We start from the raw sequence: 13,573 nt of genomic DNA, 5'->3' as shown, positions 1-13,573 counted from the left end.
AATTAATGCTTGACGCGCTTTTTTGATAAATAATTTTTGAAGTGCATATAAGATAATAATTTTGTAAAATTTATTTATTTATTTATTAATATATTTATTATTTATTATTTATTATTTATGGTCCAATATTGGACTATAAATAGGTATCTAAATAAAGATAAAACAATTAAGTAACAATATTATTAATAGTAAGAAATGTTTTATAATTGTAACAAAAATAATTTTCTCTTTGTAAAATTAGAAATTGTAGGTACAAAATTGTACGTATACAGAACAGTACAACATAATTTTGTTAATTATGACATAACATAATGAAAATAAAAAAATTGCAATGTAAGAAGAAGTTTTCTTTTTGCTCTTCACTTGTTGTTGATAATAAAAATTGGCCAGAATTTTTTACTCTTACAAAAGTCCTCTCCATCTTGAAGGGTTTGTCGCAAACACTTGCCCACAGTTTCTGGGAGAAAGAGAATTAAGAATGAATCCACAAGAGCAAGGGTTGCAATTATCAACATTGGTAACTCTCTCCAAGTGCTGGCCTAAAAGAAATTAGAAATTAAAATTTCGATTTATAATTCAGTCAATTAATATAATTCAGTTAGTAGATTAATTATGAGATTTCAGAAAAAATAACTATTTACCAGAACAATTACATAGGGTGCAATGAAATGAACAATGATGCTTAGAAAACGAACTAAACCAGAACCCTGAGCACGAAATGTTGTTGGAAAAAATTCGGGTACGTATTGACTGTATAAAATTTGTATGAAACTGATACTCATTCGACCAATCGATCCGGAAATTAATTTTACAGTTTCTGTTAATAATGCAAATTTGATTATTTCAATTAGGCAATAAAATTAGAAAAGCAGCATTAGGAAATTTTGTAAATTTTAATATAAAATACCATTGGAAGTAAAAACAAATGTGTAACTAAAGACGGATGTTAGAAACAGTCCCAAAAATCCATTGAATCTGAGACCCCATAAATTTGCAGTGAATTTTGAAACTGTAGATGCGAAAAAAATTTCGAGACTGAACCAAGAGAAGGAGATGAAGACAGACATGTTGTATCTGTTTGAATAATATATGTGCGTGTCCATAATTAGCGTTGAAAATGAGCTGAAAATTAAGAATAAAAGGATTCAATAATTAGGATCATAAAATTGCTAATGGCTACCAGGCAATTTTGTTTTTACTTTTGGATTTTGAAGTAGTTTAGAAAGACAAGAACTAAAAAATTGTAAAGTACCAGAAATATTGACTGATAGCAAAAATTTAGATGAAATGAATCTTACAAAGCGATAGCCAAGAGAAAAATATTTTTACGAAGATGTGGTGTCTTTCTCAAATCAAATATTGTTGCATTTTCTACAGTATTATTGTCGAGTGATATATTTTTCTGCAAGAACAAAAAAATAATATAATTACTCATTACTATAATCTGATGTTTGGTATTTAATTACTGTTAACTTAAAACTTAATTGCAACGAATTGGTATCAAAAATGTGGATCAAATAAAAAATTGATCCAAATTTTTAGCTTGAATTCGTACCAAAAAAAAAAAATTTGAACTACTTTAAAATTTAAATACACTAATTTACTTGAAGTAAAATAATTATTAATTAATTATTAATTTATTAATTTATATAGCATTAAATTATTTTCATAAATACCTAATTAAATTCATGGCAAGAATTCAAATATTTTCATCAATAAAAATAAATATTCACAGGAATTCAATTATTTTTCTAAATAGTAAAATTATTCGCAAGAATTAAATTATTATTATCAATAGTAAAATTCTTTGCAAGAATTAAATTATTTTTATAAATAATAAAATTTTTCGAAAGAATTCAATTTTTTTCTAAAATTTTAATAAACACTTCGAAGGAATTCAATTATGTCGATAAATAATAAAATTATTCCTAAAAATTCAATTATTTTGAGGCATTTGAATCAAATTCTTTGTAAAATTCAATTATTTTCATAAATAAAAATATTCATCACAAGAATTCAATTATTTTCATAAATAATAAAATTCTTCAAAAACATTCAATTAGTTTAAAAAATTTACTAAAATTCGTTGCAAGAATTCAATTATTTTCAAAAATAAAAAAAAATTTCACAGGAATTTAATTATTTATAAAAATTTTTGTAAAGAATTCAATTATTTTCTAAAATTTTAATAAACACTTGAAAAGAATTCAATTATTTTTCTAAATAGTAAAATTATTCGCAAGAATTAAATTATTATTATCAATAGTAAAATTCTTTGCAAGAATTAAATTATTTTTATAAATTATAAAATTTTTCGAAAGAATTCAATTTTTTTCTAAAATTTTAATAAACACTTCGAAGGAATTCAATTATGTCGATAAATAATAAAATTATTCCTGAAAATTCAATTATTTTGAGGCATTTGAATCAAATTCTTTGTAAAATTCAATTATTTTCATAAATAAAAATATTCATCACAAGAATTCAATTATTTTCATAAATAATAAAATTCTTCAAAAACATTCAATTAGTTTAAAAAAATTTACTAAAATTCGTTGCAAGAATTCAATTATTTTTAAAAATAAAAAAAATTTTTTCACTGGAATTTAATTATTTAAAAAAATTTAATAAAATTCGTTGCAAGAATTAAATTATTTTTATAAATAAAAAAAAAATTTACAGTAATTCAATTATGTAAAAAAGCTTTCTGAAAATCGTTGCAATTCAATTATTTAAAAAAATGTAATAAAATTCTTCGCAGAAATTCAATTATTTAAAAAAAATTTTAATACAATTTTTTGAAAGAATTCAATTATTTTCTAAAATTATTTTTATAAATATTAAAATTCTTCGCAAAAATTGAATTATTTTTATAAATAGTAAAATTCGTTGCAAGAATTAAATTATTTTTATAAATAAAAAAAAAAATTTACAGTAATTCAATTATGTAAAAAAGCTTTCTGAAAATCGTTGCAATTCAATTATTTAAAAAAATGTAATAAAATTCTTCGCAGAAATTCAATTATTTAAAAAAAATTTTAATACAATTTTTTGAAAGAATTCAATTATTTTCTAAAATTCTTTTTATAAATATTAAAATTCTTCGCAAAAATTGAATTATTTTTATAAATAGTAAAATTCGTTGCAAGAATTCAATTATTTTCATAAATACAAAAATTTTTCACTGGAATTAAATTATTTAAAAATATTTATTGAAATTCGTTGTAAGAATTCAATTATTTTCATAAATAATAAAATTCTTCACAAAAATTCAATTATTAAAAAAAAATTGTTAATACAATTCTTTGAAAGAATTGAATTATTTTTATAAATAGTAAAATTTGTTGCAAGAAGTCAATTATTTTCATAAATAAAAAAGTTTTTACAGGCATTTAATTATTTTAAAAAATGTACTAAAATTCGTTGCAAGAGTTTAATTATTTACATAAATAATAAAATTGTCACAGGAATTCATAAATAATAATTAAATTCATTGCAAGAAAAATTAGTCTTTTGAAAAATTTTAATTTTAATTCTTTGAATATCTTAGTTAATTTGAAGAGTTATTTTCAAATATAATCGAATTTTTTAAGAATTCTAACTATAAGTTTGGAAAATAATTGAATTTCCTAAAAATTAAAAATTCAAGTTATTACAATAGGTTTAGAAGAAAAGTGAATATTTTTTATGAAAATCAGGGAAATACAGAATCAAATTTTTTTTGGTAATTTTTGTAAATTTAAAACGTGTTTTTCAGTCGTCAAATTTAATTTTTCGATAACTACTTTATTTACTACTTTTTTTAAATCTTAAAACTACTATTTGACACTTTTTTAAAATTAATTATTGAGTGCGAAGCCTGTACTATATTTACTTACTAAAAATTCGTTATAAATCCCCGGTTCGGGACTTTTACCATTCACTTTAGATATTCTTCTTAACATCTCAATAACTTTATGGTACATTCCTTTGGACATGTACCAGCTAAAATTAACAAAAACAAAGGATGGATGAATTTAACAATAAAAAAAATAAAAAATAAAAAAAAATTAACAAAAACAGTAATTTTAAATTATAATATTGATATTTTACTCTTTTTATATTTTAGACTCTTTTGACAAATTGTGTTTTTTGGTTAAAATAAATTCATATTAACCGAGTGCTTTCCGGCATTATCAGCGTTAGTAAAAAACACAGCAGACATGGAAGTGAATTTACATAAGCTAAAATTCTCCAATTGCTGATAAAATAAGAAGTCCAAGGTACGGTTAAGGCTCCGATTGTAAAATTTACTCCCATTGCCAACCATCCAATGAGAGATCTCTTCATCGGCATTACGTACTCTAAAACTTTAGGGAAAAATCTCTTTTAATTAATAACTTTGGAGGAAATGCTCCAGTTGGCACCCTTCTTGATTTTCTTAAAAATAACAAGAAATGCTAAGTTATATATATATATATTTTTTTTTTTTGCTAAAATCAAGTGATTTTAGTAAAAAAAAAGTGTTTTAGAATTTGATAATGCTAAAAAGTGTGGGAAAAACAAAATTAAATTTCTGTCGCAACCCTTCGTATGCAAGACATAGTTTTTTGGTGTATTTCTAATTATTAGAAGGGTGCCAACAACTGGAGCAATTATTCTATATTAATTAAAAATTGAGGGACCTAATCAAAGAACTGGTTATAAGTTTTTGAGACTCAAAATTCGATTGGGACTCTCAATTGTACTAGAAGAATATTGAAGAAGAAAAATTTACCGATTATCATCGGAATCATTATGATACTATCATAAGCAAAGCCTACAAAAAAACGACAAGCTGCAAATGACCAAAAATTGTGACTATGTGCTGTGGCAATTGACGCAAAAAATGCTGCTATCGTACAACAAAGTAAACCTCTAGTTCTTCCATAATGATCGGAAATCCAACCAAAAATAAAGTTTCCAAAAACAGATCCAACATAGAAAAGTGATTGTGTCGTTGCTATAAGATACTCTTTCTCACAAACCCAGTTTAACTGTTGAAATTATATTATATTGATATTACTTTTTCCTGCAGCAATAAATATTGTGAATTCTTTATGAAAAAATTATTTAAACAAATTTTCAAAAATCATTTGAGTAAAGTAATAAAAATTACCTCTGTGCTAATGGTGGCGTATGGAATTTCGTTAAAATCATATTCCCACTGACTGCACTTAATACTTTTATCTGCATTCCAATTAAATGAATTGAAATTGTCTCTACTAATATTTGTGTAATTGAAAATTTTGTAATTACATCGATCGTAATATGGATAATCCTTTGATTGTGGAATAATTAATTTTCTTCTGTATGGTGGGGAAATTTTAATCATCTAATTATGATTATTTTTATTATTGTTATTTCGCGTAAATTTTTTTTAACAATTATTAATTATAAAACATTTAAATATGTCATTAAAACTATTAATATTAACATGCCTTGGTTTGTTTTAAAAAAATGCGACTTTTCATCCAAATGTTGGAACAAATTTTAAAAAATAGTAATTTAGCTCTTCTGGTATTAAATCATTTCGAAAACTAATAAAAGCATCTAATAAATTTGAAATTAAAAACTAATAATAGATCTTCATCTTCATTCTTACCTTTCTTCTTGCGTCAAATTAAAATTCATTAATTCATTAACTTTACACCAATGTTTCTGTGGCACTAAAGTAAGAAAAATTTGCGAAAAATAAATTGTGGTTAAGCCCGAACCAAAAACAATTAATGACAACATTAGTGTAAACTGATATTTTCCAAAATCGCCAACATGTGTTAAAATATCATCAAAATCTTCTATTTTTTTTCGCCCTCTCGTCAAGCATTGTTCATTATCATCATTATTTAATTTTTCCATTTTTGCTATCTGATATTTAATTAACACTTAATTAACACTTTAATTAACACTAACAATTACTAACATTACTTTAATTGAAAAAACATTGTTTTTTTAATTCAACAAGAGAAGCAACACTAATAAGTGTTGTCTTTTCCCCGATCATTTAATAACTATATTTTCAAAACTGCGTAATTTCTCGTTTTGTTTATTCTAAACTCGCTTTTAAAAAAAAAACAACAAATAAAACAAAGGAAACTAATTATAATGCACGAATGGTTATGTAGGTGATTGTTTATTTTTTCACGTGTCTTTCCTAATCTACAAAAAATAAATATTATTTTCATAAAAAAATTATTAGGAATAGTATTTATATAATTACGTAAGTGAGTCAATTAGAAATTTTACAAATTATATTCCTATCCGATTAATACTTGATAGAAAATATTTTTATTTTTAATTACTTTTTCCCCTTCTTTTTATTAAGAATTAAGAAACATTATTTTTCCCTCGGGAAATGAAAATTGGCCAGAATTTTTTGTTCTTGCAAAAATTCTCACCATCCTCAAGTGTTTGGGGTAAATTTTTCCCCAAAGTTTCAGGAAGAAAAAGTATTAATACTGAATTTAGTAGTGACAAAATTGCTATGATTATCATTGGTAATTCTCTCCAAATGCTAGCCTGAGGAAAGAATAATAACAGAAACGAAAATAAAGTAAAATATATTTGAAAATTTTAGGTGCGTACTAAGAATATTAAAATTTCTTACCAAAATAATTACATAAGGTGCTGCAAAGTGCATCACAATACTTAAAAAATGAATTAATGCAGTGCCCTGTGTTCTCAATGTGGTTGGGAAAAATTCTGGTACATATTGAACGTACATCAATAGCATATAACTCATGCTCATTCTTCCCAAACATCCAGTAATAATTTTTATTGTTTCTGCAAAAAAAAAAAAAAATGTTAATTTTTCGATAGCATTCAAAAAGCACTTTTAATTTTTATTCATTATTTTATTACCTGAATTATTTAAAATGAATATTAAGCTACACATTCCACTAAACAGTAAAGCGATTGAAACTGAAAATCTCTGTCCCCATCTACTTCCGAATATTCTCAACAATATTGTGGCTGTCGCTGATTCAACAGAAAACCACACAAAGGACATGAATACAGATATATTAGTTCTGTTTGAAAAAAATATATAAGTATCCATCATCAAAGAAGAAATTCCACTGAAAACAATACGAATTTGTATGTAAATAATTGTTTAGTTCATGAATAATTGTTTAGTACATAGATAATTGTTTAGTACATAAACAATTGTTTAGTACATAAATAATTGTAGTACATAAATAATTGTTTAGTACATAAATAATTTACTCTTTTACTTACTAAATCATTGCAAGAAGAATTGTATTTCTAGCTAGATGAGGAGTTCTTCTTAAATCCAACAAAATAGCATCTTCAATATTTTTCTTACCGTCAGATATACTTTCCTGCGTGATATTAATTTACTGTCAATCAACTAATTATTATAAACTCATCAAACTGTTTTATTTCAAATGTTCAATAATGTTCAACTCACTATAAATTCATCATACACCCATGATTTTGGATTCATTTTATTCACTTCCGCTATTCTTCTCAACTTCCTCAATATTTTGTCATGCATTCCTTTGGACATGTACCAACTGCAATGCAATTTTATTCTTTTCTTAATAATATATAATTTAATAAATATGAGAATATGTGAGATGTAATCCGAAACATCGTCCGAAACCGAAAGGTATGGACCAGTGAATAAATAGAAAATACAATTAATAAAAATAGAAATATTCGTGAAGAATTTACAAATAACATACCGAGTACTTTCTGGCAGTAGAAATGTAACAAAAAAAGAAATTAAAAATGACATTGAACAAACATATGTAAAATAATGCCAATTTCTTATAAAATATGCACTGCCATTAACAATATCAATAGAAAAACAATACAGCACCCCTAATAGAAGACAACCTGCCGCTGCTCTTTTCCGAATACCTAAATATTCCAAAACTGAAATATAAAATTATTTTAGGTAAATATTTATTTATTAGAAGCATTTCGAGAAAGTACATAAAATAAATATTCACCAACAATCAATGGAATCATTAAAATATTATCGTACGCAAAACCAGTGAAAAATCGACAAATAGCAAATGACCAGAAACTTTGAGCACTGGGTGTTACAATTGTAGCAATAAATCCACTTGCTGTACAGCATAATAAACCTTTAATTCGTCCATAGCGATCGGAAATCCAGCCGAAGATAAAGTTTCCCAAAACGGAACCAACATAGAAAAGTGATTGTATTGTTGCTATGAGATATTCTTTGTCACAAACCCAATTCAACTGTTGAAATCACAAGTAGAATCAAATTTTTTTTTTTTTAATAGACTGAAACGACTTTTTTTTAAGTCGTCTTATTAAAATTATTTCAATTAATTAGTAATACCAACCTCTGAACTAATGGTGGAATATGGAATCTCATTAAAATCGTACTCCCACTGATTGCATGGATCTATTTCATTTGTGTGAAAATTTGAGAAATTAAACTTATCCTCTGGTCTTATGCTAATATTTTTATAATTTAGCCTCTTAAAATGACATCTGTCATAAAATGGATAATTCTTAGATTTTGGAATAGCCAGATTTATTCTGTAATATTTAATGTAAATATCAACTTCTGGCACTCATCTACCAAAAACTACTATTTACTAGTTTTTTTACCATTAGTTACTATTTGGATACTTCTTTTAAATTTGTGACACTAAAAGCTACTTTTTTCTTTTTTTTTCAAAACTTGAACTACTTTAAAATTTAAATTTGATAATAGATGAAGTAAAATAATTATTTAATTAATTATTAATAAATATTCTTCTTATAAACAATTCAACCATTTTTTGCAAGAATTCAATAATTTTCACAAATAATATTAAATCCTTCGCTAAAATCCAAATATTTTCAAAATCTACAATTTTAATCAAATTTCTGAAAAAAATACAATTATTTAAGAAAAAAAACTTATAAAATACTTCGCAAAAATTCAATTATTTTTAATATAATTTAATTTATTTTCCTTAAAAGAATGTAATTATTTTCAAAATTCTTAATATAAAAAGATTCAAAAGAATTCAATTATTATTACAATTATTTAAATTATTAATAAAATTCGATGCAAGAATTGAATTATTTTCATAATAATTAATAAAATTCTTCACACCATTTCAATTATTTTTAATACCATTTTAAACGAATTCCTCGAAAATGCAATTAGTCTTAAAAATTTTATCAACATATAATTATTTTCATAAATAACAATATTCTTAAGAAGAATTCAATTATTTTCTTAAATAATAAAATTCCTTAAACAAATTCAATTATTTAAAAAAATTTCCTAAAATTCGTTGCAAGAATTCAATTATTTTCATAAATAATAAAATTCTTCACAGAAATTCAATTAATTTGAATACAGTTTGAATTAAATTATTCGAAATATTTGAAATATTCTTTTAAATTTTCATAAAATTCTTTTAAAAAATTAAATTATTTAAATAAATTTACTGAAATTCGTTGCAAGAATGCAATTATTTTTATAAATAATAAAATTCTTCACAGAAATTCAATTATTTAAAAAAGATGTACCAGAATTCGTTGCAAGAATTCAATTATTTAAAAAAAATGTACCAGAATTCGTTGCAAGAATTCAATTATTTTCATAAATAAAAAAAAATTTTCACAAGGATTCAATTATTTAAAAAAATTTACTGAAATTCGTTGCAGGAATTCAATTATTTTAATAAATAATAAAATTCTTCACAGAAATTCAATGATTTTCTTAAATAATAAAATTCTTCCCACAAATTCAATTATTTAAAAACATTTACTGAAATTTATTGCAAGAATTCAATTATTTTCCTAATTAAAAAAAAAATCTTTACAGAAATTCAATTATTCAAAAAAAAATTTCCTAAAATTTGTTGCAAGAATTCAATTATTTTCATAAATAATAAAATTCTTCACAGAACTTCAATTATTTTTTAAAATTTACTGAAATTCGTTGCAAGAATTCAATTATTTTCATAAATAATATTAAATCCTTCTCTGAAATTCAATTATTTAAAACACTGAAATTCGTAGCAAGAATTCAATTATTTTTATAAATAATAAAATTCTTCACACGATTTCAATTATTTTTAAAAAATGTACTGTAATTCGTTGCAAGAATTTAATTATTTTTATGAATAATAATATTCCTAAAAAGAATTCAATTATTTTCATAAATAATAAAATTCTTCACAGAAATTCAATTATTTAAAAAAATTTACTGAAATTCGTTGCAGGAATTCAATTATTTTCATAAATAATAAATTTTTTCACAGAATTCCAATTATTTAAAATACTGAAATTCGTAGCGAGAATTTAATTATTTTTATAAATAATAAAATTCTTCACACGATTTCAATTATTTTAAAAAATGTACTGAAATTCGTTGCAAGAATTCAATTATTTTTATGAATATTAATATTCTTTAGAAGAATTTAATTATTTTCATAAATAATAAAATTGTTCACACGATTTCATTTATTTAAAAAAATTTCCTAAAATACGTTGCAAGAATTCAATTATTTTCATAAATAATAAAATTCTTAACAGAATTTCAATTATTTTTTAAAATTTACTGAAATTCGTTGCAAGAATTCAATTATTTTCATAAATAATAAAATTCTTAACAGAATTTCAATTATTTTTTAAAATTTATTGAAATTCGTTGCAAGAATTCAATTATTTTTATGAATAATAAAATTCTTCACAGAATTTCAATTATTTTTTAAAATTTACTGAAATTCATTGCAAGAATTTAATTATTTTTATGAATAATAAAATTCTTCACGCTATTTTAAATGTTTTAATTTTGAGAAATAATGATTTAATTCTTATAAATTACTTATTTTTAAATTTAAATAATTGAATTCTTGTAGAAGTTTCTAATAAGAACTAATTGAAAAATGAATTTTAGTTAAAATTTTAGATTTTAATTTAATATTAAATGCGTTATAGTATGAATTTTTGTAAATAAGTAAATTTAAAGAACCTTTACATTAAAATTATCAATCATTTTAATTTCTGTGAAAAAATAGAATACGAATTTATGTATTTATTGAACAAAATTATGAAAATTTTTTGAAAGTAAAAAATTACTTCTAATTTTTTATTTCTAAAACTAATAAAAGTAGGTACATAATTTAAAATTAAAATTCAAAATTGAAAACTTATAATAGATAAAGGTCGAATCTTAAATCTTACCTCTGCTCTTGTGTTAAATTAAGAGTCATTAATTCATCAATTTTACACCAATGATTTTGTGGCACTATCAGAATGAAAATTTGTGAATAAAACAAGTAAGCAAAGGAAAGTCCATATGGTACTAACGAGAACATTAAAAACCATTGATATTTGCCGAAATCACCAACATACGGCAGTACATCATCAAAATTTTCAATTTTTTTACGTCCAACGTTGAATTTTGTGTCATTTCTGTCGTCATAAGTTTCTGTCATTATTGTTTCAAAACTTGAATTGTATTATATAAAATATATATGTTTTATTCATATAATTGAATTGTAGCTTTTACCAACGTGTATTTTACTATTCAAAACTACCCACCGCAAATGTGTATTATTTCTAAGAATGCTGTTATTACAGTTACATTGTTATCTTTTACAAGTTAAAAACGTCGATTATCATTTGAAGGGTCTGCGGTCTAAACCTGTTAAGCGCCATTTCACAAATTTTTCAGGATGGAGAAAAAACGTTTTCATTTTTACAGTTGTTGTTAATTTTTTTAAATTCAAAGAGTTTTTCGTTCAGTTAGTGGATATCTATGATATTCTAAAGTTTCGATTTTCTAAATTTAAAATTAACGATTGTACGACACTCTAAAGCTATACATATGTTATCAGCAGGGGGGTCCTGCGGTCTAAACCTGTTATGCGCCATGTTCTAATTTGTTTCTTTTTTGAAAGTTAGTGCAATCGTTGGAAGAGTTTGATACTTTTGACAGTTAAATATTAATTAATAAAAAAAAACATTTCCGGGACATTTTAGGATATTATATTTTTACTATTACCAATAATACAAATAAAATAATAAATTCTTTGTACAAAAAGTTTAAAAATGTATTAAAATAGAAAAGTAAGATACAGATAAGATCGCTGTGAATTTCTATCCAATGACCGATATTGATTGAAGAGAAGCGTCCGTTGTTTATGAGAAAGAACTGAGCAGTTCCATTTACACCTGCATGTCAACTGGAAACGAACATTAATATAATTTTTAAAAAATAATTTTATACGTCTCTTTTCATCGAGAAAAAGTTCCCGATGTCAGTTTCATTAAAAAACTTATTCTAATAAATTAAACTACGAAATGAGGAGCGTCCTCGTTAAAATTTCAAAAGCCACTATTTTTAATCACATTACACTGAAAAAAAGAGAGTTAAAAATTAAGTCCAAAAAGAATAAATTCTATAAAAGTCACATTTTTTCCAAGTTAAAGAAAATAGAGTTAAGAAAACTTGTTAAAAGTTAGTAATGTTTAAAAAAGAAAAATTTATTTATTAAGTTAAATGTTATATAAAGTACGATTAAAACATATCAATAAATTAAATAAATTAACAGAGCAAAGTGTTTTGACAGTTTGAGGTTATGACAGTAAGTTTAGTTAAGGTTTTGGACTTGATAATTAACTCCCAAAATTTAACTCCCAATTTTTACAGTATACAGAGAATTTAAAAATTGCAAGTTGAAAAATTGTCAACAAATTATGTATACAATGCTTACCTTGACAGAAGGCTTTTTCAACGCATGGATTTTCTTCCCCTTTGCCGTAGTGTATTCCTCGCCTTTGGAATGACGCCGTCGATTTTTTTCACGTTCGCGCATTTTTCTCCGCTCTCATACAAGCTACAAACAGTTTTAATACATCAAAATGTTCGGAATTACATGTACATTTTAGATCCACTTGCAAAATTTTATTATTGTTTATTGAAAAAGTTTAATTACCTTGTAAAGTCGAGACACGTGGTTTAACTTCGTCTGCTTAAACACAAGCGGACGAAACTGTCGGAAACTGCCGAATATTTTTGAAGATGGTGTCCAACAGAGTTTCGACCAACACATACACCTCACTTTCTACACAATGAAAACAGGCCTATTGCTCTATTGAACGAACTAACCGAGCAGATGTGAGAAGAAATAGGTTTTCTCCATAGGACGCTATGTGTCGATAACAGGTTTAGACCGCAGACCTATGCCGCTCATAGCGAAACGCGATTTTCAAAAATTAATAGAAAAAAAACTAAACAATATTTTCGAGTTTTCTTTACGGCATATTAACGGCATATTTTAGAACTATCAAAAAATGCAATAAAATCAATTTCGAAAAAAGTGGCGCTTAACAGGTTTAGACCGCAGACCCTTCATTTTTAACTTCTGTTATATATAAACTGGTATTGTGAATAGTTAAAACTAAAATACCACCCAAGTAATTTTTCAAAATTTTATGTCAGTTTAAAAAAAATATATAACTTTAATATTTCTAAAATTAAGTGGCTGTCAATTTCAGCTCCACACAGTTATTTCCTTTTAAAAAAAAAATTCTATATCTAAAT

At 23.9% G+C, this 13,573-nt stretch overlaps 3 protein-coding genes across 3 annotated transcripts; all 3 read right to left on the bottom strand.

Annotated features, from left to right (window-relative positions):
* Positions 1 to 232: 232 nt before the first annotated feature.
* Positions 233 to 4,256, bottom strand: LOC122502625 (solute carrier family 22 member 2-like). The gene is made up of 6 exons (XM_043612814.1): positions 4,157 to 4,256; positions 3,879 to 3,984; positions 1,299 to 1,402; positions 908 to 1,122; positions 642 to 817; positions 233 to 539 (listed from the first exon to the last, which is right to left on the bottom strand). The coding sequence occupies exons 1-6, from the start codon at positions 4,171 to 4,173 to the stop codon at positions 360 to 362; spliced, it is 798 nt and encodes a 265-aa protein (XP_043468749.1). The 5' UTR covers positions 4,174 to 4,256; the 3' UTR covers positions 233 to 359.
* Positions 4,215 to 7,360, bottom strand: LOC122510278. Its single transcript, XM_043624837.1, has 9 exons — positions 7,255 to 7,360; positions 6,880 to 7,094; positions 6,626 to 6,801; positions 6,417 to 6,537; positions 5,624 to 5,882; positions 5,138 to 5,327; positions 4,757 to 5,015; positions 4,267 to 4,349; positions 4,215 to 4,223 (listed from the first exon to the last, which is right to left on the bottom strand). Exons 1-9 carry the CDS (start codon positions 7,260 to 7,262, stop codon positions 4,215 to 4,217), a joined length of 1,320 nt encoding a protein of 439 aa, XP_043480772.1. The 5' UTR covers positions 7,263 to 7,360.
* A 78-nt stretch (positions 7,361 to 7,438) lies between these two features.
* Positions 7,439 to 13,350, bottom strand: LOC122510203 (carcinine transporter-like). The gene is made up of 7 exons (XM_043624710.1): positions 12,966 to 13,350; positions 12,744 to 12,866; positions 11,209 to 12,212; positions 8,361 to 8,559; positions 7,995 to 8,253; positions 7,725 to 7,917; positions 7,439 to 7,553 (listed from the first exon to the last, which is right to left on the bottom strand). The coding sequence occupies exons 3-7, from the start codon at positions 11,460 to 11,462 to the stop codon at positions 7,439 to 7,441; spliced, it is 1,020 nt and encodes a 339-aa protein (XP_043480645.1). The 5' UTR covers positions 11,463 to 12,212; positions 12,744 to 12,866; positions 12,966 to 13,350.
* Positions 13,351 to 13,573: the final 223 nt, after the last annotated feature.

This window comes from Leptopilina heterotoma, unplaced genomic scaffold, assembly GCF_015476425.1.
Source record: "Leptopilina heterotoma isolate Lh14 unplaced genomic scaffold, ASM1547642v1 Lhet_0, whole genome shotgun sequence".
In the NCBI taxonomy this organism is placed as follows: Eukaryota; Metazoa; Arthropoda; class Insecta; order Hymenoptera; family Figitidae; genus Leptopilina; species Leptopilina heterotoma.
This window is presented reverse-complemented; position numbering and strand designations above follow the sequence as displayed.

Excerpts from the sequence above, each read along its gene's own strand:
- LOC122502625 (XM_043612814.1), bottom strand. Across the intron at positions 1,403-3,878 it reads GGATTTATAACGAATTTTTA|AAAAATATATCACTCGACAA; the intron begins GTAAGTAAATAT and ends TTGTTCTTGCAG. Across the intron at positions 818-907 it reads ATTTGTTTTTACTTCCAATG|AAACTGTAAAATTAATTTCC; the intron begins GTATTTTATATT and ends CATTATTAACAG.
- LOC122510278 (XM_043624837.1), bottom strand. Across the intron at positions 5,016-5,137 it reads ACGCCACCATTAGCACAGAG|TTAAACTGGGTTTGTGAGAA; the intron begins GTAATTTTTATT and ends TAATTTCAACAG. Across the intron at positions 4,350-4,756 it reads AATGATTCCGATGATAATCG|TTTTAGAGTACGTAATGCCG; the intron begins GTAAATTTTTCT and ends TTTTCCCTAAAG.
- LOC122510203 (XM_043624710.1), bottom strand. The coding sequence starts at position 11,462 with ATGACAGAAACTTATGACGACAGAAATGACACAAAATTCAACGTTGGA. Across the intron at positions 8,560-11,208 it reads AATTTAACACAAGAGCAGAG|AATAAATCTGGCTATTCCAA; the intron begins GTAAGATTTAAG and ends TAAATATTACAG. Across the intron at positions 8,254-8,360 it reads ATTCCACCATTAGTTCAGAG|TTGAATTGGGTTTGTGACAA; the intron begins GTTGGTATTACT and ends TGATTTCAACAG.